The sequence below is a fragment of the Grus americana genome, chromosome 3 (genome assembly GCF_028858705.1).
Source record: "Grus americana isolate bGruAme1 chromosome 3, bGruAme1.mat, whole genome shotgun sequence".
In the NCBI taxonomy this organism is placed as follows: Eukaryota; Metazoa; Chordata; class Aves; order Gruiformes; family Gruidae; genus Grus; species Grus americana.
Genome location: NC_072854.1, coordinates 45,175,825 through 45,200,393, shown reverse-complemented (window position 1 = coordinate 45,200,393; position 24,569 = coordinate 45,175,825). Strand labels below are relative to the sequence as shown.

General features: G+C 41.3%; 1 protein-coding gene across 5 annotated transcripts in view; it reads left to right on the top strand.

Moving 5' to 3' along the window:
- FBXL4 (F-box and leucine rich repeat protein 4) overlaps positions 1–15,959 on the top strand; it is a 72,655-nt gene extending 56,696 nt beyond the window's left edge. Inside the window, exons 9-11 of one of the 5 annotated variants that reach the window (XR_008576380.1) lie at positions 5,253–6,181; positions 6,567–6,608; positions 6,722–15,959. Coding sequence is in view for 1 of the 5 variants with exons in the window: in XM_054820411.1 (XP_054676386.1) it covers positions 5,253–5,416 (164 nt within the window). In the remaining 4 variants the exon portion in view is untranslated. Of the gene's footprint in view, positions 1–5,252 lie in introns of all 5 variants that reach the window. The other 4 variants (XR_008576378.1, XR_008576381.1, XR_008576379.1 and 1 more) reach the window with 4 other exon arrangements.
- Positions 15,960–24,569: the final 8,610 nt, after the last annotated feature.

Below are 24,569 nucleotides of genomic sequence, written 5' to 3'. Positions count from 1 at the left end.
CTTATTTTGCTTCAACAAAGCTGTGTAAAAGCTTGAGGGTTTTTTTTGCTACATATGGGCATTTACCTAAGTAGGGATCAGAATGTCTTACCTTGCTCTGCAGTCACCAGTGCTGACAATACTATACTGGTTTGTCTCTGCAGTTGTTAGAACTTACGAACTTGTCAGGGAAGACTTCTTGTTTCAGTTAAAGATTGTTTAGCACCACAATAGCTTCAGGACTGGAGGAGTCTAAGCCTCTGAAAGAAACCTTGTTGAACTGTGTGTCATTCATGTAAGCGTTACAGAATGGGTGTTATATATACCCTGGGTGCTGTTTTCAGGTGGTTGGTCCTGCCGCTTGCTACCCATCTGTCCTTTCCTTAGTCTCCCTGTTACTGTTTGGCAATTCACTTGTTACAGAATCAGAAGACTTCCTAGAGGATGAAAATCGCCAGTTTTCAAGGGCTGCATAAAATTCTTGGCCTGTGTTTGATGGGTGACTGTTTGTGGTGTGTCAAACATACTTCAGAAAGTAAATTTCTGTTTAAAGAAATATGTCATGAGTTGGGTCCATATCTGCTGTATTATAATACAATTATAACTGGGAGGAAGCATGATGTAAGTGTGTCACCTGAGGATGTGTTTCTTCAAGTTCAGTTCTGAGCTTTCTTTTACCCGTTACATACTGAGCTGCCTGCTTACATGTATCATTTCCTTCTCTGCCCACATCCTTTCCACTGACTGACGTGGTGGGTTTCCACCTTGCAGTAGAATGATCCGGCTGTTGATCATCTGACAGTTTTGTAGTGATGGAGTACATCATCCGGTGCTATCAAAAGTTAAGTGGACACCTCTAGACCTGTAGCTAAAAACTAGTCTTCAAACTGTGATCAGCGTTGAGCAGTGTGACGAGACAGATGACAACCTGAATTGGCAGTGCCAAAAGCTTTTCTTGTACATCATATCAGCTGCTTATGTTGCTGTGGGGCTACCAGCTGCTGTCAAGGATGAAGAATAAGTCATCTTAACTTCGCTCCCCAAAAGTCCTGACTGCCTCTGTCCTGCACAAAAAGAGTAACGAAAAGTAGACACCCTTGTTACCGCAAAATTCATGTATTCCTGTCTACATACCAACACCTCCCACACCTTCCTGAGCAACAGAAAACCCAACTGCCCCCTTGCCAGCTGTCAAAATTTTCAGCTTTATCTTGAGAGCATCAACAAGTAGCTAGTCAATTCAAACATGAAAATGTGTAGCACGTTGAAATTCAGAATTTGAGTTGTGTGCAATAGATTGAATAAAATGTAAAGAATAAAAGGCTAGTCTGGCTGGTCTAGGGGAGAAAAGGAAAAGTAAGAATGTTTGAGGGAATTGTGCTAGTTATTTTCAGGGTCTCTACTCTTAAATATTAGTTGGTGTGTAGTAGTATCCCTTGCCCTAGAAATTGGAGCTCTGGCAATTTTTATAGTCATCATACACAGATCTCCTGAACAGCTGTAGATTTTAAAGACTTGGATATGTATAAATGAAATATTTTATAGCTAATAAAAATAATTGCTCTAGCAAAGAACTCCTTACTCAGAAGTGCCTTTTACAAAGGCGATACCAGAGAATTTTTCCAGGGAATAAGCTGAACAACAAAATTAAATAGCAGAATTTCATATACCGGTTATGTATTTATTCTGAAAAAAGGCAGATTAGTCCATGTTGGAAAAGTTGTTGTAAGCAACAAAGCCTCCAAACTCTAGAAGAATGTGCTATATAGGTAACTAGCAGGGTACATTATCAGTCTTTCAAAGGCAAAGGAAAATGTGCTGAATTACACTTCTGAAGTGCTTTTGAATGTGCCTTTAAGAAATATATTTCACTAATTGTACATTGTATAAATAAAAGTAAGGCTGTGGGTGATGTTTGCTTATCCCCTGGTGGAAATAACCAAACCCCAACTAGATTACTGGCTTTTTTAGCTTTTAGAAAAAGACATTTTCTAATGAAAAATTTTGATTTTTAGTTCAGGATGGCCTATTTAGTTACAAATCCATTAAAAATCTTAGATGAAATGGTAGGACAACTGTCAAAGTTCAGGTATGAAGGAATGAAGAACATCCTACACAAAAAATCCGTGGCTAGGCATCTAGATCTAGCATTTTTGTAGAAGCGCACATTTGGATATTGAAACTTAAAAGCTGTGATGTTGTAAACGAGACTGGTTTTAAATGAAGGTGCTGATGCAGTAGCAATTTTAAGGCTTGGTAGAACAAGATGAGAAGCATAACGTGGTGTTCCTGAAGTCTCGGTTGGAATGGTAGAGCAGATTGTGCTGGTAGGACAGTGGTCCTATGGTAAAATTATGGTCAAGTGAAGTAAATAACTGAAGCATATTACAGAATTTCTGTGTGTGGCTATAGGGACTGTTACATCAACCACCAGATGGTTGTGGTGACAGTGATCATATAATGATAAGGGAGTTAAAAATCACAATAATAATGACAAGCTTTGATTACCTTCGCACGGATGAGGTAAAATTTGGGGGTATGATAGCAAAGACTGTTTTCAGGTGATGTTAAATGATGTCTCAAAGCAACTAGTCCGAGAACCTACCACAGAAGAAGTGAAGGCCACACTTAGCTACCCCCTTGCTTACAAAGACAAGTATGGGAGACTACTCAAAACAGAAGCATCTTTCTGGAAATGAATCCTGTTCAGAGAAGAAAAATAGGAAGATGAACTCTAGAAAGTGAAACAAAATCACAGTAAGGCAGAATGAGATATTAAGGAATGATTGGCTGAAGTTAAATGCTAAAATTGTATTTCAGATATGTTAGAAGAAGTTTACAGGAGAGTTGCTGAGGTTGGTAGATGCTCCAGATGCAAAGGATCACTCAAATACAAGAAGGCCATTGCAGGAGAATGGTTGTCTGTCCATTAGTGTTCATGGCAAGGGGGATCAAGTAGGGTGCTACATCAGAGCATTTCTTTCCAGGAGATTAGCCTGCGAAGCTGCCTTAAATTGGAATGCCAATACAGAAAGCTTTTGAACAAATCAATACATTGAACCATAATAAATTGCTAGGACTAAATGGTATTTATGCAGCAATTCTAAATGAGCTCAGATACAGGGCTGTGGAAATCTTACTTCTGGTGTGTGATCTGTCACTGAAATCAGCCTCGGCACTAGAGGAGTGAAGGGTTACAAACATGGCACAGTCTTCTGTAAAGGGTTAGAAGCTGCAAAGCAGTGAGATTGCCTTCCGCTCTGTGTAAAACGGTTGCAATAGTAAGAAAGAAAGAGTCAGTGGACATGAAAGCCATTAGATATTTTGAAGGAGAGCTGCATCCCCATCAGGATAGTTATGCCTCTCCAATTTTTCAGAATTCCTTTAAATTCTTGGTGAAGGTGAACACTTTATCCAGTCCATAGGGGAGTGGATTTTCAAAAGCTTTAGCCAAGGTACTTCTGCTTTTGTAACTTAGCTGTCTTCTCCTGGGTTGTAATGAGTGTTTCAAAGATAGACAACAGAGGACAAGAACGTGTCGTCTCTTATCACAGTGAAGTTACTACTGTGGTCATCAAGGGTCTGTACTGATCTGTTTATAAGTAATCCAGGCAGAGGTGAATAATGCTATACCAGAGGGTAATGCACAGATATTCAGGGTAGAAAAATCTTAAGCTGAAGAGCTTAACACTGGAAAATTGCAGAAGGATCCTATGATACTTAGTAAACAGATGATAAAGCAGAAGGAAAACTGTTCCATCAAGTGCAAAGTAATCACATGAGGCAAAATAACATTAACTAAACATATGGGGGGTGGTTTTGCATTAGTTACTGTTCTGTAGGAAAGAGATTCTGTGGTCAATTTTTGGAAAACATCAGTTCATTGCTCAGCAGGATTCTAACAGACAAACATAAGGTTGGGATTTCTTAGGAAAGAAATGGAGAAAACACCATAAGACCTCATTATACAGTTACTGATTTTGTGCTCAGACCACTGTATAGTTCTGGTCATCCAATTTCAAAAGAAATAAAGTAGTGCAGAAACAAGACAACAGTGGTCATCTGAGATACCAAAGACTCTGGAAAACAGACAGACTTGAGGGAACAGAAGAGATGTCCATAGGATTATGAACGATGTGGAAATAATGAACTGGGAATGATCTTTCACTGCTTTATGATTCATTGCTCGTTAATTATTGCAATTAATAGGCAGTGGGGTTAAGGCTGATTTTTTTCTTTTTTTTTTTTTTTTTAGCATTATATAGTTAAACTGTAGAAATCATGTGAAGGGGCCATAAGTTTAAAGAAGTTCAGAAAAGTAGTAGCATTCATGAAAGGTAGCTTCAGAAATCCCTAAACTGATAATTTTTGGCAGTTTAGAGGATCCACCAGTGAAAAGCTGCTTTAAAAATCTACTCTTGCTTTTTTGGTAAGCATTATTGGCCCTGGCCATAGTCAAGATCCTGGACTAGATGACTTTTTGGGGTGCAGTTCAGTTCAAGATGGAGCTGAGTAAGTTGAAGTGTCTACCAGCAGGTGTCTGCAGTCATGTTGGATGTATAAACTCAGTAGAGCCAGGAGAGCTTGATAAGCAATTTAGCCCACTGTGGATGCATGCTTATAGACACCTTATTTATTTGATTTCTGGCTCAATCCCGTGCTTCATCCCAGCCTGTGTGACACTTAGGAGTTTAGTTGCTGTGGTCACGTTTTTAGCAGGGGTAAGTAGTGTGTTTTCTGTTACAGTTAGTGTATGTATAGATATGATTGGTAGTCTTTTGCACAACTGCCCCTGTGTGTACATAATACCTATACTCACTCTAGAGTCCTAGAAACCTTGCTGATTTATTTGGAATTGGAGTAGCCTGTAATAGCTCGTGTGCTGTGCCGGTCATTGCAGTCAGTAGGAGAGTCATGAGAGCATGAGTGTTGCTTGTTGCCAAAGCCCATCATCTGGTCACTGGGAGGTCTTGTAGCTGTGGGTACCTCGGCTCAGCTTCTGTAGTTAGAAATTCCTCTTGAAGTTATGAAGTTGCCCCCCATTATCATTAGGAAGTGATGGAGTTACTTAAGCAGCTGGGTTAGGAAAGTACAACGGGCTTCTTAAAGGCAAAAATTCTGCACTGTCTCTGAGAAGCTTTTAATTTTAAATGTAATTGAAATAATCTAAATAAAAATTGCATTATAGTCATTTTTTTTTCATAGTAGCTTTGAAAAAAAAACCCAGCTATTCTCCATGACCTTACAATTTGTTTTGTATCTTTTTTGAACAGGGACGAGGATGGTAAGCCCTGCATCTTTAAGAAAACTGCTGGAGTCTTGTAAAGATCTTTCTTTACTCGATGTGTCCTTCTGTTCACAGATTGATAATAGAGTTGTCCTAGAGCTGAATGCCAACTTTCCTAATGTGTTCATTAAAAAGAGTTTCACCCAGTGACTCACTACATATGCTGCTGTGGAATTTGTTTGACAGAGTTGTTTCCTGTGAATTTGTGCTGACTTTTTTTTTAAGAAGAATATAAATCCCCTATGAAATAGTGGAAAGTATTAATTATCTACACAAATGGGTAAAATACATTTAAATATATTATGCATTTCTTAAAGAATTGATATTGTACCTAACAGTTGTTTTACTCTGTGTTAATTTGTGGCACTGCATGTTTTTAAATACCAGCCATATGTGTGGCTTCAATGAGAAGAAAGTGAAGAATGTCATTTAACTGTCCCTTGATAGGGTGTGTGATACACAATAAACTATGTTAATATCCAGGTGAAAGCAGAAGTTCAATATTTAGCAGTAAGCAAAAGATGGGTGCTTCCTCTTTATGTATATGTGTTTGTGTGTGTATATATAAATGTATGCAGATGTATTTGTATATACATACACACTTACTGTAGCATTCTAGTTTGGCCAGCAGCGTAAGTTGTTATGATCTGGCCTATAATTAGTTGTTTGAAAATCCATTTAAGCTTGTGTAAGAATGGATTGAAAAGACACTTTGTCTTCATTTTTTTGGCAGTGAATTGTATCTGATACGTTTTTTTCTCCCTTCCTCCACCTGAATTAGATGTAGTGATGTTTTACAGACCAGCCTAAGCGACACAACAGATAAATGCAAGAATCTTCCACCTGAACTTAGAGCAGAAACGAAAGAGAAAATTGCCAGCTGCTTCTTGGTATTGGAGATAAAGTTTGAGCCAGGTACTTAGTGTCGTAACTGGTAATGTGTAGAAAACTCCAGAGCAATTTTCTTTTCAAATTTCTGTCATTGTCAAGACTTGATTTGTGATACATCTGGTTATCATGCAAAGTACCATGAAAAGTAGGACTTGGGATAATGCGTTAGCAACTGTCCCCTACACTGGCATCCAATCTACTGTCAAGTGTAAAACCAAACTTTTTGTTCAGTAAAACAGCAATGAAAATATAGTGAGTTTGAAACAAGGGCAGTATAATTTGGTGGTTTAATAATCACCAAACCTTAGTATTGGATTTGTTTTGGGTTTGGGCTTTGGTTTTTCGTTTGTTTTTCCAAGAGGTGATTGCTCAAAGTACTATTGCACTCTTTCTCTTTAATACTGTTTAGCTTCTGGAGAAGGAAAACTGTGTCGATGGACAAATTTTAGAGGTTTCTTCCTTTTGTGCTTCCTTGGATGAAATGTTTTTTCTTTTTTTTTCTTGAATACCACTGCTAGAGTATGTTGCTATGTACAGATTGAGTTTTGAATTTTACCTTTTTAGCCATTGTTGATGAATATGGACCATGAAACACTGCCTGTCATTTGCTATTGGCTCCACTATTCTTGTATCGATGGCGCTTATTATCTGCTGGAATAAGAAGGAAAATATTTGTCTGGCAGAAGTACATTATTGCACCGACGATCACTGGCAAAGAATACTTCCATTTATGCAGTAAATAACTGACCGCTACTAGAGGACTGCTATGAATCATTAAGGATTTGACGAGCCCTGTGACTCCTGAATGAACGCTTTGAACTCTTTTTGCTGGTGCCAATGCTTTATAAACCATGTCATGAAACAGTTACAGAACATTTATCTGATTTTATAAACAGACCTTTTTCTTCAGATTTTTAAATTTTACAGATACTTTTGGGAATTCCAGATCCAAAGAAGGGCATGCACAGTTGGCTTTTTGATTTTTTTTTTTTCCCTCCACACAGATGGCACTATGGGATTTGCAACTAGATTATGCCATTCCATTATTTTTTTTTTTTTTTTTTTTTTTTTTTAGAAAACTGGACATTGTCAGAGATCTTTAGATTCAGATTTAGTGGGGGGGTTTCCAAGTTGACAGATCTCAGCTTTGGTATGATTCTGTGTGAAACCTCATTTCTTTCTATCAGGTTTGGGTTGATTTATTTTTCTGGGAGCTTTACTTTTAACTTTTTTAATCAACAAGTAATTTTTTTTCATTGTAATTGAGTATTAAACATTATTGTCCTAGTTCTAGGAGAACACAGGTTCAGATAATGGGAGTTTACAAAGAACAGTATTTCAGAACAAATGTTTTTGTTGTGAAATTTCACTTCTCAGGGTGCATCTGTGTTTATCTCCTTTTTTTTCTTAGAGATCCTTCTTGTTTGTTTTTCACTGTAAATAGAATGGGATGTGGATGAAGTGTTAGCCATTGTGCCTTCAAACTGGTAAACTTGGTAAATAATAGTTTCACTTCTACAGCATCAGTGAATCAAATAAGTGTTTTTGTAATCATGTATGTGTAAAGGATTTCATTCTATGTTGCTTTTTTGGTAGTATAAAGGAGTTTTAAATTGACATGATGGTCATACTAAAGGATTTTTGTCTTATGTTGTGCTTTCTGTTTGAAATTGATTTTGTCAAGAATTCTCTATTGTCACTTGAAAGATAAATTGAAGTCTACTTTTTATTTGGACTATTTAAAACTTCACTATCACTAACACATAATTAGTCCAAATGGCAGAGAAATAATTGGGAAGGACTTCCATCTATAGCTGTAGACTTTATCCTTCAATCAGTGAGTAAGCTCTTTTAGCCGTGGCTTTATACCTCCAAGAAGTCTTCCAGCAAAGAGACGTTTCTAATATTTCCAGGATAAAGAAAACAATATGCTTTCAAACCTTCCTTATACATCACAAAGAAGCAAGAACAGATCTTTCTCTTTAGTTCTGTTATTTTATACTTATGCGTGTATATCTCTTTATACATATGTATGTAGAAATTGTATATATGCACACATATGTTTGTGCGTGTATATGAATTTTATTTGTGTGTGTGTACATACTTACACATATGTATAAATCTCAAAGTTTTTCATGTAGGAATAACTTGTGTGCAGTGAATGTAATAACAAAAGGTGTTTGATAGCAGTTCTGGTTTCAGCTGTTGTTTTAGTGTGCCTGGAGACGGAGTTCCTCTCCACCTGTGCAGCAGGAAAAGCCTGGGCAGGAGGCGTGCTGGATTTCTTGTGTTGCTTTGCCAAAGTGCCTTTTGGTTTGTCTACACGTGGAAGGTGTTACAGGGTATGCCAGAGTGCAAATGCAGAGTCCGATAACTACTGTGGACTGTCTCCTTGTGAAGCTGTCATATAGAGGAAAATTTGTTCTAGTTTCATTTAATCCAAAATGAATGATGCCAATTCCTCCGTTGGAGGAATTTTAATTATTCTGGAATTGGGTTGTCATCTCTAACACTAGACCATCCCTCAGTCACATTATCTAAATTCTGCTTTTAAGGATATTCCATTTTTTTTAATCTTGTACTTTGATCTTGTCTGTCTCTCAGAAGCATTGTAAAAGATGTACTTTGGCAACAGATGTTAAAAAAACACTGCTAACATGTCAAAAAAAAAAAAAAAAAGGCTTGCTCTGAAGTGCTCCTGTTCCTAAACTAAAGGAGGGCTTCCATACTATCTGTATGAAATTGGTGTGGGATGGCATGTAGGCAGATATGTCATTCTTTCGGTCATTTTAAAAATTAATATGATAATTTTACCATTGAAAGCATCTTCCCAACTCTTGAAGGCTTTAATTGAATAGTGTACATACTTGTATTCATAATTCTGAGCTTTCTGGCTGGATAACTCTATGGAAGTTTGATGGGGTTTGTTGTTTAAATTATGCACATGATTAAGTACATTAGTGAGCAGGACTTATATGGAAGAACAGGTTTGCATAGGAGTTTGGACTTTAGAATCACTGTGTACTTGGAGGTCCAAATTTCAGACAAAAAAAAGACCTTGTATTTACTGCCTGATTTGTTCCTTGGGGCTCTCATGCCTACTTTTCCAGATACAGGATGTCCAGTAATCGTGGTACACAGTGAGTAGAATTCATCTCACTGAATTTTAGCGCTCTCAAAGTTAGACATCTAGTTTAAGGGAGGAATCTGGGCACCTCTAGAGAGCTATTAATCTCCTCCTAAGATAGATATTGAAGGAAAGTGGAATGAATCATGTTCTGGAGAGCCTCTCTGGAGACTGTGGAAGCTGTGATTTAGCTCAGGTTAGATACCTGGCTTTAGAATACTAAAGTGATATTAATTCCATCCAGCGCTGTACTACCTGTCTTGGAATAGCAAAAAACAAGACTGGAACAACATCCATCCCCAAACCTCAAAATTTGCCAAAATCCGTCCAGAAAGAAGCAAATTAACTTAAAAAGTCAATGTTTTAAATGCCAGGATCTGCTTCTGCTCCTGAGTCCCTTGCCAATGCTGGTGGTATGTTTTTTTTTTCTTTTTTTTTTTTTAATTTTTTGGTGGAAATGCGTCCTTTTTCCCTGTTCTGAAATCTCTGGCTATATCTATACTTCTGTAAATGCATGAAATTAATGGGAAAATGTAATTAATGTATTGTGGCTATTTGATAATCTTTCATGTTGCTATAATTCAGACTATGGCTAGGTTACCTGCTTTCCTGTCATCCCAAATGTTACCCACTGTGCATTTGCAAAAATTGTGTGTTTAATCCTGGTTCTTACCGTCCGTACTTATTGCATCTTACGAGTTATGTTTCCCATGTCACATCTGCAGGACTACTAAATTTACAAAATCTAGATAAAATGTAGCATTTCATTGTATGCAGTATGGGGGTGACTTTATTGATTTACATGTTCGTTATTACTCTTTTGCAATGATTCCGTAAGTTGTAGCTTTTGAAATTACTAGGCTAGAAATTCCTGGTTTAATGCATCTGTACATGCTGTGTTGGACACCGTCAGGATTTTTCCCAAATGCAGGCATTTGTCCTTCACTGAGATGACAATTTCTGTGATTTTAGATTTCTGACTTGATAATGAAAAAGGGCTCTTTACTAAATATTGCCAGGCATGGGGACAGGTTGTGAGAACTGACATGAGGAAGAGCTGAAACATGAGTCTTGCGTGTTACAGATCCTCATGATCATCAAAGAAGGACCTCGGCAAGAGGTGGCTCTTTTTAAGAAGATTCAGCCTCAGTAATAGCAGGCAGTGGCAAGATTTTCCTTTTTAGCTAATGGACTAAGTACTGTTATTTTAGTTTGAATTATGTAGCTCTAGTTTCTCCCTGTCTTGTTTTCATTTAAGAATGATAAATGGCACAGCTAGGACAGACATCCTGAATTGGAGAGGATCCTTTGTGAGGAATGAAGTTTTTCTCTTGCCTGTTTTGTTCCCTTTTCTAAAAACAAACAAATAAAAAAAGCCTCAACTATTTCAAAGCTCTCTCTTTTTCCTTGGATACTGAAGAAATGCAAATGTCAGGAAAGTTGAGAAAGGAAACAAAGGGGACTTATTCACATTTATCTGGAAACTCATGAAAGGGTGGCCAGAGCTATTTATAGACGTGAGGAAAGTAAGTGCATTGTTCTAGATCAGCTGTCATCTTTCCCAGAAATTTAGTTTCCCATATAGTTTCACATGCTCATACTTCTAAGTCGAGATTTAGCATTTAGATGCTTTTAATACTGACCTTTCAAATACGTGCTTGTGCAGTAATTCCTGATGTTTCTTTGTTTCATTTTTATGAACTACATAAAAATATTTTTTTCTTCACCTATCGCTGCCCATCTGCATTTTTTTGTTGAACTCTGAAATGATTTTGTGCATGCACACACAGACACATCTAAGACTTAATTGTTTAGGATTTTTGTAATTGGTCCTTTTATGAGGACAAATAAATGGCAGTTTCGAGGTGAAAATGGTGAAGAGAAGGTTGCAGGGAAATCTTATCAATGTATAGGAATACCTGATGGAGAGGGCGACAAAGAAGAGGAAGACATATCCCACGCACAGGACAAGAGGCAGTGGGCACAAACTGAAACACAGGAGACTCGGTCTGAACACAAGACAACACGTTTTATGGCGAGGGTGACTAAGAAAGCCTGTGGAGTCTCCATCCTTGGAGATACTCAAAAGCTGCCTGGACATGGTCCTTGGCAACCAGCTCTAGGTGGCCCTGCTTGAGCCATAGATGAGCTCCAGAGGTCCCTTCCAACCTCAAACGTTCTGTGGTTCTGTGATCTGAGACTTGCCCTTTGGTTGTTCCGTTTGCTTCAGTGTACTGATTGCTGAAGATGAAAGTGGTCAGAAAGGAAATAATACCTATCTTAAGAAACTTGAAATGTCGAGAACAGTCACAAGAATCTTGTTGGTTTTTAATTTCCTTTTTTTTTTTAAGGAAAGTTGGTTTTTTTTCTTGGTTTAAATTAGTAAGAAAATCTAAATGTAACTTACTAAAATAAAATTTTGGTAATGTTTTTGACATACAGTTCTGTAATGTACAAAACACATGATTACAGGAGTATTATTGTCACTCTGAAGTCTGAAAGTTAGACCAAGGACTAAGATAAATATCCCTATTCTTGGGTACTGACAATAGTTTCTGTTTAGAAAATTAGTTGTCTATCATATATTAGGAACAGTTTAGTTTGCATATTTTTTGTATTAGTTTACGTAGATCGTATAATAAATTGGGATTACCATGGCTTAGGTGCCAGTTGTTTCTGCTTACCGAGTATAGTGGTTAGCTGTTCGTAGTGCCAAAACATGAAAGTTTGAATTCAGATGAAGAAGAAGACAAAGTTTATGAAACACTGAACTGTCTGAGCATTTTAGGGAGATACTGTGTAATTGTGGTGAATTACCATCTTTTGTGCACTTACCGTTATTTGTCAAGAGCTGTGGGGTAGTACTACTCACCATCAGGAGATGGGTTCTCTCTCTCAGACCTTGGTCTCTTTAGGTTTATTTTCCTCAGGGCAGTGCCACAGATTTCTGCACATACACACTATTCTGGAACTAATAGAGGCAAATTAAAAATAGCTGGTTTAGTTGTGATTTGGAAACTAATGGCTGGGCTATGCTTGGAGTTATTTTGGAAGAGTTACTGAAAGTGAATTAAAATAACAAGGAATTGGTGTGTTGCAGGGATGCTGTGCACTTTTTGATTTAACTTTCACATACAGACAAGTCCTAATTACCAGCTGTCCCTTGAGCTATCTTAGCAAAATCAGTGCAATGGTCTCACTCTACTTATTCCTAGTGAGCATAAAGCCACTGCAGCTCTTCAGCATCTTGTGGCTTTTTGCATTCCTCTCCTTACCAGGCAGAGAGTGGATTTGGGGTGTCTTGAGACTGGCCTGAGCTCCGCAAGTGAGGTGCGTGAATTGCGTGGGGAAATTTCCTGCTCACGTTTATTCCTATGTGCAGAGGAGAAGGAATGGCATCTCCAGGCCTTCAAATTTAAATACCTGAACCCAGCACCTGGATTCATTTAAAAATAATAAGTCTCTCCTTGCCCCCCCTCAGATAACCAGCAACAAAATACTTGTGCTGTGTTTATGATTTAATAACATGCTCCACTTTCTGCCGCAACAATAGGAGTTTGAGTAATGTTGCAATGAACTCCTACTGTATTACCTTTTAAAGGAACTAATTTATATAAAAGGTGGAAGAGCAGCAATAGAGGGAACAGTTCTGGACACTATCTGTAAATAGCTCTGCTATGCCAGTAAGCACCAAGAAGCAAGTTATGCCTTTTTTTAATAACAAGTCGAGAAGGACAAAAGGGATAATTGCCTCTAAGCACATTTTCTATAGCTGGAGGATATTTGTATCATCTAATTTTAAATATCTAGGGTAGGTACTAAAGTTAGGAAACTAGTCTCCTCTGATCCCTTCACTCTGGAGAGACAGGTTCCTCCGCTGGGTAATTCAGATTGGGAGATCAATCTTAAATTGAGGTCTTGAATTGACCTCTGGAGAAGCTGAGGTCCACATAGACCACTTCTGTTGGAAGCCAGCTTCCTGGACAATGCGGGCTGTCCTAGCACGTGTGGATTTAGAGTGAGATGCTCCCTATTAGCCCCTTCCATCAAAGGCCACTGCTTTCTTTACTCTGTTGCTCCCTATAAAATGTCTTGGCTAAAGCTAGAAAACTTTTTGTTTTCTGGTAGCTGAGTCTATAGAAGTACTTGTTTTTCTTCTTTTTTTCCCCTCACAAGTTGGGCATTAAAACCTGAAGAAGGAAGAGGACAGTAAACTTCAGTGAAAAGAATTAACAAGCAACGGGTGGGAGCATGTTGGCTGTGCAAATGTCTTAATTCAACTTAGCATACATGAGGATAGCCACTTTCGATGGTGTTCCAAGGCTCCTTAACTTTTAGATAACTTCACCTCACTACTGCATCCAAAAGATGTCCAAACTGAGGTGGTTTATTTTCACCCCGTAATGGTGGTTCAAGCCCTGAAGCATAAAATCAACATCTGAGAACAAGCAAGTTCTAACTGGCTTCAGTAACTTTCCTAACTAAGGTCCTTTGAGCAACAGACGTTGGAAGGTTTAGATCAGAAAGGCTAGCAAGAGCATATTTGAAGCGTGGTGAAGGCAGCGGTTAGCAAAACCAAAAGTGGGAGGTGGGGGCAGTGGTTTGTGGACATGTTTTTCCACAACTGTTTCCTGATGTTAAGCTACATGGCCCCACGAAGCTAACATCCACTACTTTGCACTGTTGCAGTCCTAAATATAGTCAATATTCTAAGAGCTGTGTCTGCACGTGCAACCTTAGATCCCAAATTTGTTCTCTGTGCTGTCATTCAGTAAGTTGTACACATTCAGCATTAAACCCATTTTTCATTTTGTGCTCTTCTTACTGTGATAGCAGTGTTTACCTTAGCATCTTCTGTAAATTTGTTTTTAATATTCCCCTCTGTAATTGGTTTGCGTGGCAAGGCTTTGGTAGCAGAGGGGCTACAGGGGTGGTTTCTGTGAGAAGCTGCCAGAAGCTTCCCCCATGTCCGATAGAGCCAATGCCAGCCGGCTCCAAGACGGACCTGCTGCTGGCCAAGGCTGAGCCTATCAGTGATGGTGGTAGTGCCTCTGGGGTAATGTATTTAAAAAGGGGGAAAAAAACCTGTGCCACAGCAACTGCAGCCAGAGAGAAGAGTGAGACGATGTGAGAGGAACAACTCTGCAGACACCAAGATCAGTGCAGAAGGAGGGGCAGAAGGTTCTCTAGGCGCCAGAGCAGAGATTCCCCTGCAGCGCCTGGATAAGACCGTGGTGAGGCAGGCTGTCCCCCTGCAGCCCAGGGAGGTTAATGATGGAGCAGATATCGACGCTGGAACAGGTGGAGGACCTCATGCCAGAGCAGGTGGAGGCACTCGAAGGAGGCTGTGACCCTGTGGGAAGCCCATGCTGGAACAGGCTCCTGGCAGGACCTGTGGACCCATGGAGAGAGCAGCCTACACCAGAGCAGGTTTGCTGGCAGGACTTGTGACCCCGTGGGGGACCCACGCTGGAGCAGTTTGTGAAGAACTGCAGCCTGTGGGAAGGACTCACATTGGAGAAGTTCATGGAGGACTGTCTCCCTTGGGAGGAATCCCATGCTGGAGCAGGGGAGGAGTTCTCCTCCTGAGGAGGAAGGAGCAGCAGAGACAACGTGTAATGAACTGACCACAACCCCCATTCCCCGTCCCCCTGTGCTGCTGGCGGGGGAGAGGTAGAGAATTCGGGAGTGAAGTTGAGCCTGGGAAGAAGGGAGGGGTGGGGGGAGGTGTTTTGATGTTCGGTTTTATTTCTCATTACTCAACTCTGATTTGATTGGTAATAAATTAAATTAATTTCCCCAAGTCGAGTCTGTTTTGCCCCTGACGGTAATTGGTGAGTGATCTCTCCCCATCCTTATCTCGACCCACGAGCCTGTTGGTACCTCTCCCCTGCCCAGCTGAGGACGGACAGTGACAGAGCGGCTTTGGTGGACACCTGGCCTCCAGCCTGGGTCAACCCACCACAGCCCTCTGAGGCTTGTGCTTTTTTTATATTTATGCAAGTACTTGATTACATTTCAAAACGAAGGGGTTTTCCCCTCCGAGTGCTCTGCTTGACCAACAGTAAATGGTCAAGTGAATGTTGTTAGTGTGTTACTCCTGTTCACGTTTGACTACTGCATCTTCTCTCTCCGTGTAACCCCACGGTCTCTGTGCACGTGCGGGCACAGCTCAGGCACGCAGACCTGGCGGCTCCTCCTTTGAATGCCTTTGACTCCTACCACTTAATTTGTATTTCTGGTAAGAGGTAAGGGTTTACTTGAACACACGTAAAACAGAGGTGTTAGCCCTATATTTATAAATGATTGAATTTATTATGGAGAAATCATCTAATGCCTTATATTGCTAACGCAAAGGTAGGGGTTTTTTATCTTAAAAAGTTAATTACATATTTACACACCAATTATTTCCATTTAGTGAATTAAGCCTTTTTTATTCTGGTGTGTCGGATCATTTAAAATGTCATAATATTGTGTTGTACAGTTTTATTCTGTTACTGCCAGTATAAAGAAGTTGAAGTTAATGTCCTCGCCGAGTTGTCAGTGTCTGCTAATTCAGAGATGACAGAAATGTGTTAAAATATATTCAACCTATAATATTTATTTTGCTTTGCACTTAATTTTTTTTCCCTTTGACTGTGTTGAAAACTACCACGTGTACATAAAATAATGAATAAATAAAACAAAAATAAATGATTCGTCTACATTCCTTGACCTTTTGTGCATTCATTTTAAAAAAGCAGTGAAATAAAACACAAAATATGATACATTCAGAGGAACAGTTTGGGCATATTTTTTATCACTGTTCATTTTGAAATAAGCTCCCCTGGCTGTTTTTAGATACAAATTTGTGCAGTAATTTTTTTTTTAAGCGTATTATTGTTTAATGTTTAGCTTACTGCAGCCCTATGAAAGCACGTGGAACTAGGGGCATTACACAAAATAAATGCTTGAAACGGTTTGTGATCTAGGTACAGCGCAAAAGACAACAGATGGGTATAGACAGACGGGATATAAAGCGGAATATGGAGATTACCAAGAAAAAAATAATTGTTGAATTTTTTTCAAGCATAGTTTCCTACTCTAATGCAAATCATGTTACCGTAACGTATGAATCCCTTTAATTATATAGGTAGTGATATAGTTGTGTTTGGATGTAGTGGAACTCAAGTAATAGGATAAACTCTAAATTTAGCAATGATTTTACCGAGTTCTGCAGCTTTGAAAATGGGAACCAGGTTGGGCTCGACTTGTCCAGAACAACCCAAGTACTGAACTGGAAATCAGTAACTGCTTTGCTAGACTTGGTCCTCCTGTTTCCGTGAATTATCTAGAAAGTTTGTTTATTAGTTCGGAATTACTTACCAAATCGATATTATTTACCAAATCGATATTGGTCTGATCAGTGCCCATTTTCTTCTAGGCAGAGTTCTAACAAGCGTTAGATTTGCCTGATACTGTTAATTGTTCAAGACAACGCTTCTGCTAAAAGAAATACTATGTTTTGAGTTGTTTTCTTGCATCTCAGTAAAACTTTTCTTAAGACTCTTTTTGTTTTTTAATGTCCAGCACCTACAGAAGTGTTCAGCTTCGTTTACGTGCTTTTTTTGTATCGCAGCTTTGCCTCGGGCCAGTATCGTTTCCCATGTGCTGAAACCACCTCCTAGCACCAACGTAGAGCTGCTCTTGCTTCTGATTCTCAGGAAGCATGAGGACAGGACTGGTCCCAGCTTCTGCACATCTTGGATAAAATACAGCTGACTTTTGACACGTGCTAAGTACAGTTTCAGGCGTCATTTTTGACAGATACCTGTTTCTCGGTGCTGCTTTCACAGTATTGAAAATTCACACGTATAACTGGAAATTGTCAAGTGTTTCTGTTCCTATGGGTGACACTTCTGATCATGGAAATGGTTTAAAAAACACACAGATAAAGCCAGATTTTAAAATATTTCAGGATTTCCAGACTTCAATGCCGGAGAGCCTATAATATGCTTTATTACATTATTATTTGGCAGAAGTGCATTTTTATTTGGGGAAGTGAAAGCAGTTAAGTGTTCTCAGTACTCACGTGGTTTTACATGTTATATGTCCACAGGGACAGGGGAAAGTTTAGTGTTATGTGAAAATGTTCGAAGATGTGAACTTATCTCTGTTACTTTAACATGCAATTGGCAATCTTTATTGAATTTAAACAGAACGCTGTGGATGTGATACCATGTGTTCCGCAATTGTTCGTTGACTGATAATAGCAAATGTCATCATATACAATGCAGGCATTTCTTTTTATTTTTTTTCAACATTAACAGATTTTAATGTAACACTTTCCCTCGGTTTTGAAGAGCTAGAAATTAAAAAAAAGCTCTAACACAGTGACCAGTCAGTTTTGAACTGCCAGATATCTTTAGGAATTAAAATAAGTGCTGCAGCATTTTTGTAACAAGGTCATGTCCATCTCTCTAGATGCAAATGCACAAGCAATTTAAATTCAAACTTCAGGCCAATAGGTCTCCGAGTGCTTGTTGGACCCCAGTGATACAGTCCACACAGTTCCTTTGAAAAAAGGATAAATTTGGCTTAGAGTTAGCCTTATTAACTGGCTGCAAGGTCAGGGCTCAAAGAAAGTCCACCACAGGAAAAAAAATAAAAATAAAAAAAAAAATAGACATTAAATAGTCTATATTTAAAAACTACACGGGATGTCCCAGAAAAAAAGTGGATTGCAAATCACATCATAGGTTATTTTTTCCTAGTACCTGTATCCAACGGTAAATGTAACAACATGGGCAGCTCTTAGTTCAGCACAGGAGGTCTCTTACGGAAGGATCAAGAGCACCTCGTCTAAATTAGTCATTTTAACATTTGCTAAAAATTACCAAAGGCAGCTCAGAGTTAATGAAAACTGGAATTGGAATTAAAAGAAAAAGTTGCATTACATCTGAGAAAGTGTGATTGATGCCATTCTCAGTCTCGTTTCGAGATACTGCTGAAGAAGGTTGGGTCTGGTGTCTGCTACCGCTTTCCGCCACCTGTTCCCGGGATGCTGCTGCTGGGAGCAGCTGTTCCCTTGCAGTGACTACAGGAAAATGTCAGAGTGCTAAACTGCTTAATTGGGCATTTTGAAAATATGTAAAAGGAGTGTGCTTTGGGATGAACTTTAGAGACCTTACTATGCGGTATCTCTCTTCAGAGTAATCTTTACTGTGTTTTTGCAGTCACTTCTGTTTAGTAATTGCAAAGTGCTTGTGTGCAAATTATCTGACCCATATGGAGAGTTCATTGAAGGTGATGGCAAGCTACTTTCAGCATTTGTATTTTTTTTTCCGTACAATGCGTTGATAGACTTGATAGGATGCTTTGCAGTAACTTTCATTCCGCCAGCAGACATCCTTTCTTTGAGGTCTGCAAGTACCTGGTGTTGAGCTCAAGATACTCATCTTTTTTAAGTGATTGGGGAAGGAGAACAAAAAGCGGTGGGTGGGTACAGAGACTTCAGGTGTGCGCCACGGGCTGTGGCGGTGTCAGTGCTGTGCCTGCCGATTGACCTGGGGACAAGTTACTAAACTTGTCATTCACTTTCCATCTCTGTGTGATCAGGGAAAATTTACTGTATCTTGTACTGATGAGATTCGTGGGGACCTTAAATGTTCTGCAAGAGTAGATCATTGCGTTTGAATTGGCTAAGAGAAAGGATTTGTAAGAGCAAAATACAGTGGGTACCGATCAAACCTGGAGATCTACAATGCTGCTGTGATATTTTTTTTTATATATATGCTTTTAAATAATTCAGTCTCTTCAGAGAACGACAGCGGCTTTCAAGTTAAAGTATTGATCCACGGGTGTTCTGCTGCTCTCCAAAAGGCGCAGAGGCTTTCGCATCTGTGCCTCTGCTGCTCGATGTGGCAGAGCTTCGGAAAGGAGGCACGGATCGACATTAATGATCGTCAGCTAATGATCAGGTGCTATCTGTCACCTGATAGCAAGAAGTCAGGTGTGAGGGGGTGCGGTGACGACCCACCTTTTTTCATTTTCCTACATACACAGTCCTTAGGCTGGTTTTACATCTTTCAGTTGGCAGGAGCTGAATCTGAACTCTGGCAGCTGGAGCTGCCATCTTCAACTGCGGTTCTGGAGTGGAGGATTTAGTGCCACGCATCAGTAGATGGGTCACCTTCATGTGTGTAGGTGATCTTTGGCAAGTATCATACTGTACTTTCAATGTTACCCCAATTTAATGTGTAAAGTTGTTGAATGCAGTTTTATTAAGAGATTTTTTCCTTAAATGCTGTAAGAGACTAAGTGAAAATGTACACTCTCCTCTTTGCAAGAAAGCAAGCACACTACCTTGCTCCCTAGCATGTCTTTTTCCTCAGAACACCACTGTCTCTTTATAAAAATACTTTTTCCCAGAAGTCTCCTACGGATGCTGAGTTTAAATTTGGAAGAGCGAGGGAACTGCAGCTCCTTCTTGCATCTTTCCGTCTGCTGGACGGTTAGTACCTGTCGTGGCCCCCTGCTTACAGAACAGCAGGATCAGTCCAGGGAAGGCAGAGAGGCCGTTCGCTCTGGTCGAGAAATAGCAATGCTATATTTTGTCTCAAAAGTAACAGAAATGAGAAAAGGGGCCATATTCCCTTGGGATGCTTTTCTGTATTAGGTTGGGATTGTGACATTTCAATGAGGCTGTTAGCCATGTTTTACAGTGCTTGCTGCTGTCACAGCCACTGCCTCTAAGGACTCCTGCAAACTCCACAGCGTGTCCTTCTTACCCCAGACTCTCTGGACACTGCTGAATTTGATCTTAAATAAAAAAAAAACAAAACACATTTGGGACATCTAAACAAGGCTTCCCACTGTCTGTAGCAGCCTGTGGCCGCGTGTGTAGGCTGTGTGTCCAGGACTGGTAGGTGCTGAACACCTACTACAGCTAACCTTATTTGACCTGGTAAGTGCTAGGTCCAGGTCTGGTGGTGGAGCACCAGCAGGATGTGGGAAGCCTTGGATTCAGGCCAAGGGGAACTGAAGGTGCAGCTGAGGCTTAGCTGCCGGGTTACATGGCGATACTCCGGGTGAGCCCCCTTCTGCCCTTTCACTGGAGATGTAGAGGCAGGAGTGCAAGAGTCAGGGTGCTGGGCCAGGTGGGAAGAGGAAGATTGATTTCAGCCTTGTAGGTAGGGTAGAAGTGAAATCTAACCTGCCCCTATAGATATGTAGCTCTGTATAGAGATGCAGTGGCCTGGCCCTGCTGCCTGTGTTTCTGAACGGTCAGCTGGAGAGGTGGCAGAACCGAAGCCGAATGGACCGGCCGTCCCTCCGCAGATCCTCTGCAATGCCTCCCTCCCTTCGTCAGCTACAGAATGCATGTAGGCAGGCTGGGTTGTCCACCCTTTTTCTTGCCCAACTCAAAGGGCCAGACATTCATAATTTTAATAAGGGACTGCTTAAGTTAAGGGCCTAGATTCTACCCAAAATTAAAACTGTCTGGTTTGGGATATGATTTATACACTGAGGGTGTTCAGCAAAATTAGTATGCAAAAGGTCAATGTTATCCAGCTCCCCAAACCTATTAGGAGATAAATCAATCCTTACTTATCTGCCAGTTTAGGAAAGGTCCCTGAAACAAAGCCAGCTTTTCCCTTTAGTGGCTGAACGTTCGTCGTGGCTCTCTGCCGACTGCGAACAGAGCTGTCTCCACAGCTAGGACTGACGCAGGCTTGGTCTATGGTGGAAGGTGTAGCCACTGCTTACCTTTCCAGTTCCAGCTGTATGCATAGCATCTTATTTCTGTTATCTGAACAGCTCCACAATTGATGTTCAGCTGGAAAACAGGTTATTTTCTCCCATGTCTGCTCAGTGCTACAGTATTGGCTGTCTGTAGAGTGATTAGCTGTGTGCAGAACGCTCATGCCTTTCTAAAACTTAATCTTTTTTTGTTTGTTTTGTTTTGTTTTGTTTCAGCTCCATTTGCTTGTTGAGTTAGGAAGAGACTCTGAGATCGTGATATGTCACTTAGCTGTTTTCAGTGCACTAAAGTCTGCTGTAGCAGAATGTCTGAATGGCTTGAGTTCTTGATATTCACAATAGTTTAACATTTTCAGCACCTACTTACACAGCATGGTAAGTGGTAGTTACGAAATGGGTAGCACTGAAATAAACACAAGATGTAAACCTCTATGGTCTCACCAGCGAGTGCTGCTGCTGGGGTCTGGGTCCCATAAAGAGCCAAGTCAGGTGGCTTGAGGAGGGTGTCGCAGTTGTGCCGTGAGGTGGGTGAAGAGAGCACCCAGCCAGCACCAAACGGCCCCGCAGGAGACCGGGGCTGTCTCTGATTCTCTATTCCTGGAAAATGGGGGTTTCACCCAAAAGGGCGGCAGGGGGCTGGGGTTGGCTGGGGTGTTTTGGAGGCCTTTAGTCATGGTCTGGCATCTAGAGTGATTCCACTTCATCAAGAACAGAAGCCGTTTGGTGAAATGGTGAGATTTGAGACACACACACGCACACACCCCCAGAAGAAGGGAGCGAGGTGGGGAAGGCACTGGCTGAGGTGTGGGGAGTGCTGCAGCCGGCAGGGCCGCAGGGACCTGCCCCGCTCCCCTGGCTGTGCCCTGGCTTCCCGGGCGGGACAGAGAGCGGCTCCCATGGGCTGCAGGGTATCTGGTGCTGGAGTTAGACCTGGCAGCAAACTTGAGGGCAGCAGCAGGAGCCACACCGCTCCTACGCAACGTGGTCGGAATGGCCAAGCCTCACAAGTGTCCCACTCCACGGGTGGCAGGGCAGAGCGAGGCTCCGCGGGCACGGGCACCATGCAGGACTGTTTCCACACCGCGGAGGGCAGGTGGCATGCGTTTGTCTGGTTATCCAACACAGCGTTGCGGAGCTGGAAGAGGAGTTGCATCTCTGTGGGGCAGGACATGTTGCCAGCCCTGCGCCTGCAGGGGGGCAGGCGAATCGCATCCTGTCTCCCAGACTTCGGGGACTTGCAAATGAACCGGGGTTTTGCTAGTTTTTTTGTTTGGTTTTTGGTTTGCTTTTTTTTGTTGTTTTGTTTTAACCCCAGCCAGACAGCGGGAGAAGCAGCACGTCTAATTGATTTTGATGCTGCTGCGTGTATACTGAAATAAAAGAACAACAAAAAAAATTCAACAACAACAAAAAAGGTAAAACCAAGGGGGAAGAGAACAAGCGTACTCACGACTCTCCTCCCCCACAGAGGCACCGGCGAGCTCCAGCGACCTCTCCGCCGGGTGCCCCGGAGCCCGACCCCATCGTCCTTGAGTCCAAGCACAGAGAGAGAGATGTCGGAGAGGAGGGAGGGGGGATGCTCCCCTTGCCCTTCCCGGGGGAGTCCCCGCGGCCACGGCGGCCGCTGGGGGGCGCCCGCACTCCACGCGCCGTCCCGGCCCCGGTCCCGGCCACGGCCCCGGCCCCGGGGACCGGGGCCGGGGCCGTGGCCGGGACCGGGGCCGGTGGCATCTTCCCTGGGCGGAAGCGCTGCCGACGCTGAGGCCGGTCCACGGAGGGTGGCGACACGAGGCTCTGCGAGAAGGAGAAACAGGACACCACCACCACCCCCCTGCCCCCCGCAAACACCCCCACCAAACCCCACCGCTGTCCCCGTCTCCCTCCCTCGCCCCCGCCACCTCGACCCGGAGGGAAACTCGGTCCCCAGCCACACCAGCGGAGGAGTCGTTTGTCAGAGGCAACGGGAAGCCGTCTCACCCCTTTGTGCATCTTGCGGGATTTCTCCATGCATAGGCAATTGGCAAAGGTTAGGAAGGCGTCTTTAGATCCCCTACAATCCCAGTTTAAATATTAAAAGTACAAGCAGCCTAGGCCCTGTATTTACCTATGTAACTCCATAGATTTCCCTCCAGACCTGGACTTCTAAGAATTTACGGGACGGTTTGCATTTCTTTTTTATTTTCTTTTTTTGTTTGGTTTTTTTGTTGGTATTTTCCCCCCCATCCCTTCGTATTTATTTAACAAACTAGTGGGAAAAGGAGGGGGGAGACGGCAACAATAAAAGCAGTGTTTTTATGACCGAGAAGTAGCCAGTCTCCCTGTCTGTAACGTGAGAGGAAGGCGAGATTCCGTCCCCGCCGCCTGCTTTGTCACCGGCTGGGTTTAAGTGGCCGGCACATCAACACAAAAGGCAAACACACACACACACACACATCCCAAAACTCGACACAAAACTTCTATTGGCTCAATAGTGAAGATGAGTTTTTCGATAACGAAATAACCTTTCTGCTCTGGTGAGGGCTGGGCTCCGCTTCGTACCTCCGTCCTGCTTAAAACGGCAGCCGCCACGGAAAAGGAAAAAGAAATCCCTCAAGAAAGTGTTTAAGAAAAAAAAAAGTCTCAAACGGGATTAAAGTTTTAATTACAATTCCCTATCGAAGTAACATGTTTGATGAACTGATCTTATCAATTAATAGTAACCTTAATTTAAAACTTATGAAATAGATTCGCATCAAATATACCTCAGACTCCCCTCTTTCTTTTTTTTTTTTTTTTGAGGAAAAAAAAATAAAGTAAATGTTACAACCATAAAGTACCAAAGCACAAGCAGAAGAAATTGTAAAGAAGAAATGTGCTGCTTTGGATAGAAATAATTATTTGCGAACGGTTGGGGGGTGGGGGGAAGTGTCTATCTGCTGGGGGGATGTATAAAAAATGGAAGCTCTTTTAAAAAGGTAAAATAGATGAATGTTTCTACTCGCCAACGGTATCATTTCATCATATTTTTGGTCCGCGCTATATTAAAGAGAAAAACAAGGTAATTGGAACATGCATCAACAGTTTTCCATGAAATAAGAGTTAAAAGAAGTAATAGAACTAATCACTGTCTCCTCAAATCAAGTAGAAAACATTTCAATGCACTAATTAGAGTAATTAGAATAATAAGACTGCCTATATGTGGTAAGACAATGTGTACAAACAACTTTATTTAATGTATACTGGTAATCAGCGATGCGTGCGTGCTTGAATGCTTAGTGCAATAAAATTCACCCCCGTCCGCCCAAACAATCAAATACAAATTAGTTTAATGATTGTGCCTGCTTGAACGTCTTAGAAATCCACAGGCAGAGGGAAATAAATAGCACCATCCTTGTTTGTACGTCTCCCCTACTGACCAAGGAGCTGATGCCTCCATGGACTTGGCAATGAATGACTGTAGACATGAATGAATCAAGGAGGGAAAGAGAATTAATGAATGAGTCAGGCTGGCTAAAAACAAGTCCTAACTTTTAGACGAGCGCCTCTCACAACTCCCGGGACGGG